Raw genomic sequence first — 4,786 nt, 5'->3', positions numbered from 1 at the left:
ACATGGGACCCACACTGGACCCTGGGCGGATTATGGGTCCTTATTATGTCCTACACAGGCTAGCCTTTATTATTACAGGCTATTTAATTTTGGAGTGGGTTCTTATTTTGTTTTATTATTGTATTGTGTATTATTTTTGTGAATGCTGCTTGTCAAGACTTTGATGCAATCAACTGTGAGTTGCCTCTATCCACTATATAAAATAAAAATGCCATGCCATTATTCAAGCTTTTTTTTATTAAGTCAAATGGAATAAGTATTTTAACGATTAAATCAGATGCATAATACACACACAATATAATACAGATTATAACAAGTTGAGAAAGTGTTATACATCAAGAAAAAAAAAAAAAAGGTCCCATAACAAATGTTCTTCCGATGAGCAAGAAGTGGATCTAGTGGGAAAAGGAGGGAGAAGGAGGGACTTGAGGGACCTGTCTGGCCTGTCTATTGCCTCCCCTGTCCCTTGATCCAATCAGCCATTTGGAAACTGCCCTCTCCACATCCTTCCTGGTGATCTGGCTGGTTAAGGCATTCTTCTTTAAAGCTCCTGCAGGAACTATATGTTATGGTTACCTCATGTGCCAACACAACTCTCAGCAAGGATTGTAAAGTCAACTATGTTGAAGTGATATTCACCCAAAACTGATCACTTTTATATCAATCACTCAAGGTTTAAATTGTATTTTTGGTTTAAGTATCCCTTTACATTATTGACTTTACAAACCTGCAAATGTCAGAATGAACTGGGGAAAAGCAAAGAAAAAACAAAGATCAAAATTCAATGCCATCTGGCCATGGCTGTCACATTTTTTTGTAATATCTGGCTTTAATAAATAACACAATAACAATTACAAACCAAGTGATAATAAAAACACAATTAACATTTTTTCATAAGAACATATAACTGGAAGATCTGTGCAAGAAAATCTTGAAAACATTTACTTTTCCGATAACATTTCTGGAGCACCTCTTTTAAGGGGACATTTATTATGTCCTTGAGGTGAGCGTATTATTGCACCTTAGAAAATCCCAATTACATTAAATTAAGCTTTCTAGCCAAAAATAATGCCATTTCAAGTCATACAGTAATAACCATAGCCAATAAATTTCTCCTGACAAAAGTTACTATATTACAGTTACGTATAATCCATTATGCACTTACCAAATATGACTTCAAACAGCTTTAAAGTCCTGAACTCCCGCTTTCCATTCCGGCCCACAAAGTTATACTGTCTGGAAAGGTCATGGTCCATGATAAAGACCATCATACATCTTGTGGCGTCATCCACAGTGCTCCCTCCAATGTCTGCCACTGCTGTGACCTAAGGGGGAACAAAGTCAGTACAAAGTAAAATCATTTTTTATTTTTTTTTTTGCAGCTTCTCATGGCTCGCTTTTATTGACAGTAAACTGTCAGGAAATAGATTAATGTATAATTGTTTTAGTATTTTAACAATTTACTCAATTTGTTGCTATAATAATAAAATGTTAAAACATTTTGAAATACATTGGTGCTTCTCAAATCTCTTGTTCTGTCCACAAAACAAAGAGATACTCGGTTTATGGCCAACAAAGAGGACCGAAATATTCTTATTTAGGAAGCTGAAATCATAGAATTAGGACCTTTTGGCTTTAAGAAAGCTATAAGTGCCAATTAATTGAATTATTGACTACTGTCCAATTTATTGATGATTTGTTTCAGCCAGCCCCCCCAATAAAACTGAATGAAATTTCACTATAGACTTTACATACATACCAGTTCAGACATGAAGCTTGGGTCAGACAGTTTTTCCTCCATTACCTCGACCTCCCCAACTGTCTTTAGGGGGAAACCATCTGGGATGATAGAAAGGGTGTCACCACTGTTGCCACGCTGTGCCATGGTTTGTAGCATCCTTCCATGAACTCTTAGGGTTTCTTTGACTTCCTCAAGGACTTTCAGGATGTGAAAAAGGACGTTGTCCCTTATTTGCATTTGCAGGGATTCGTGTGTTGACATGGCTGACCTAAGGAAGAGTACAAGCAAAAAAGTGTCATTGTAGACCAGTTGGATAGAGGCAAAGGAGATGTCAGCACAGACACCTCAATCAGACAATTAAAGAGGCCGATTGAAAAGTACACATTCTAATCAGTTTCTCTCGCTCGCATCACTGTTTGTCAAGATGGGATGTGAGGATGGATGGAGGCAGTAAGTGTCTGGGCAGACCTGAGGGGGGCTGGAGGCAGAGGAGGTGTCAGGGTGGAACTCTGGGTGGCAGGAAGCAGAGGAGGTGTAGGCCTCTGGGTGGATGACGGCAATGGAGGCATCAGCACAGACCTAATGGAGGCAGAGGAGGTGTCAGTACAGACCTGAGGATGGATGGAGGTAATGGAGGTGTCAGTACATACCTGTGGGTGAATGGAGGTAGTGGAGGTGTAGGCGTGTTGGTGGATGAAGGCAGAGGAGGCGTCAGCACAGACCTGAGGGAGGATAGAGGCAGAGGAGGTGTCAGTACAGACCTTAGGGAGGATGGAGGTAATGGAGGTGTCAGTACAGACCTGAGGGAGGATGGAGGTAATGGAGGTGTCAGTACATACCTGTGGGTGAATGGAGGTAGTGAAGGTGTAGGCGTGTGGGTGGATGGAGGCAGAGGAGGCGTCAGCACAGACCTGAGGGAGGATGGAGGCAGAGGTGGTGTCAGCGCAGACCTGAGGGAGGATGGAGGCAGAGGAGGTGTCAGTACAGACCTAAGGGAGGATGGAGGTAATGGAGGTGTTAGTAAAGACCTGAGGGAGGATGGAGGTAATGGAGGTGTAGGGCTATCATCTTCATCCTCGCTGGACAGAATCACTCTCCTAGACCTGTAAAATAGACCAGCACAATCAGATAATTCATTAGTTACAGTGAATTGAATTGAAGTGTTTTAAAAATAGTAGGGTACACAATACAAAAACAATATATTTTGTACAACAGGTGACAGTTGAGCATATAATCATATAATGCAGACAGTGTTTCCATAGACTGTTACTGTGTGTGTGTGGGAGATGACACCAATATGCATACATAATAATCCAAACAGCCTTACCTATTTTTGCGCTTCCCCCTTCCCATGTTCTCCGCAGAATCAGACTCTGTCGGGTCGTATGTGTTCTGTTCAAACTCAACCAATTTTATACGGGCTATCTCGTATGTGGCTGTCCGAGAGATACAAAAGAATGAGTTAATTACTTTTATTTCGGAGAACAAATTCTAACCAAATGAATGGTGAGCCTATCTTGTCGCATCATATCATACATTAATTAAGAAAGATGGTTACACTACCTGCTTTTCTCTTGACAGTCAACTTGAAGGTTGCCCAGTCAGAGTGTGGGTCCTGTTGGTCTATGACCGCCTTGGCAATGTTAACTCTTGCTGGTGGCCAGTAGCATTCATCCTCCTCAGGCCCGATAAACCATTTGGTCGGGATCACTGCCAATCCTCCACCATTTTCAAAATCAACAATTGCAAAAGGCAATATACTTAAAAAAATACACATCAATAGAAATATATACATGCATAACAACAAATTAAAAACAAAAACAAATAGGTTGCACACTAGTGCAAAAGTGGCAATGCCAAATATCCAGTCTTGTGTGGTAACAGAAACATTTTTGTTTTTAAGTCCTCCACAGGTTGTAGCTGCAAGTGTTCAGATAAATTGAAGACAAAAAGAATTCCAACAACTGAGGAGTCCATTGGATAGGTGAAAAACGGTTGGGCATTTTCAAAGGAATTACACAGTACTTTAACGGTTCCGGAATGTGACAATATGTTTTGCACAACAACAACAGTTCCCCCAACAAAAAAACTGTTGTTGCCACGAGAACAGGAGATCAGTGTCTGTCCATCATTGTACGATCTATACTGTTCCCAAGTACCAACTGAATTAATCATTGGTCCAGAAAAGTGTAGCTGTTTCAGTGGCGTAAACACTGGTGTGGACTTTTTGCTTGCCACTTTCTGCTTCTCATGGATGCGCCTGACGAGTTGGTGGACAGGGTTTTGTGGTCGACGAACAAGTTTTTTCAGTTTACTGTTAAAGAAAAATGATTATTTTTAGTTTTTAATACAGTTAATCTTATGGCATGTGTAAAAGGTATGTTGAGCACTCTCATTTTGAACATATTTCTTAACTTTGAACAAGTTTGTGAAGATAACCTTTCCTTGAACCAGATTACTGAATTTAAGTTTGTTCCGGAGAATTTATGGTAGGAAGAGGCCCCCGCATTCCAACGGCTATTCTGTGAGGTCTTATCTCATGTTTTCTTTAGCCAGATGTTTGCCATAAATTAGGGGAAGCTCTAAGTTTTTCTGAGTGTCAGCGATAGCTCCTGGTTGGAGGAGCAAAAGCCAGCCTTATTTGAATAAATTAAATACAAGAGGTTAAAACTTTCTACACAGAAGTAAAAAATCAGATTTGCTCTTGCAACTCTCCAAAGATGTCTTTGTACGTCTTTGCTTTCTTTCCTTCTCTCCATTTATGTCAGGTAATTGAATGTATGTCTCCGTTGTTCTGCAGTTTCTGGTGTAGGTTTGTGCATTGTCTTATTTCTAAGTTTATGCATTGTCTTATATTGGATTAAACTCTGTAATTCTGTGACGTCAACACGCAATGCTGGTTTTCCTTGTGGCCACACGCAGCTCACCGAGAGGCTCGGGAAAAGAAGGAAGAGAGAAAGCCAACCTTTTTCCAAAGTTAACTATTTTAGAATAATTTCTTCCTTAACAAATGTCTCAAAGGGAAAAGCTGAAACACCATCCAAG

The 4,786-nt window shown here is 40.2% G+C and overlaps 1 protein-coding gene across 1 annotated transcript; it reads right to left on the bottom strand.

The window, feature by feature from the left end:
• Nucleotides 1–219: 219 nt before the first annotated feature.
• Nucleotides 220–4,524, bottom strand: LOC119789318. The gene is made up of 8 exons (XM_038294155.1): nt 3,305–4,524; nt 3,069–3,177; nt 2,581–2,691; nt 2,392–2,463; nt 2,210–2,320; nt 1,760–2,009; nt 1,166–1,325; nt 220–559 (listed from the first exon to the last, which is right to left on the bottom strand). Exons 1-8 carry the CDS (start codon nt 3,534–3,536, stop codon nt 396–398), a joined length of 1,209 nt encoding a protein of 402 aa, XP_038150083.1. The 5' UTR covers nt 3,537–4,524; the 3' UTR covers nt 220–395.
• Between the last annotated feature and the right edge of the window lie 262 nt (nt 4,525–4,786).

Source organism: Cyprinodon tularosa, unplaced genomic scaffold (genome assembly GCF_016077235.1).
Source record: "Cyprinodon tularosa strain WSP-4 unplaced genomic scaffold, ASM1607723v1 ctg335, whole genome shotgun sequence".
In the NCBI taxonomy this organism is placed as follows: Eukaryota; Metazoa; Chordata; class Actinopteri; order Cyprinodontiformes; family Cyprinodontidae; genus Cyprinodon; species Cyprinodon tularosa.
The sequence above is the reverse complement of the archived record's forward strand: the minus strand, read 5'-3'. Positions and strand labels throughout refer to the sequence as shown.

Bases quoted from the DNA above. Each gene is read 5' to 3' on its own strand.
- LOC119789318 (XM_038294155.1), bottom strand. From the start codon at position 3,536: ATGTATATATTTCTATTGATGTGTATTTTTTTAAGTATATTGCCTTTT. The intron at 2,464-2,580 runs GTATGTACTGAC...ATCCTCCCTCAG, and splicing joins CTACCTCCATTCACCCACAG to GTCTGTGCTGACGCCTCCTC. The intron at 560-1,165 runs GTAAGTGCATAA...CATAACATATAG, and splicing joins GCTGTTTGAAGTCATATTTG to TTCCTGCAGGAGCTTTAAAG.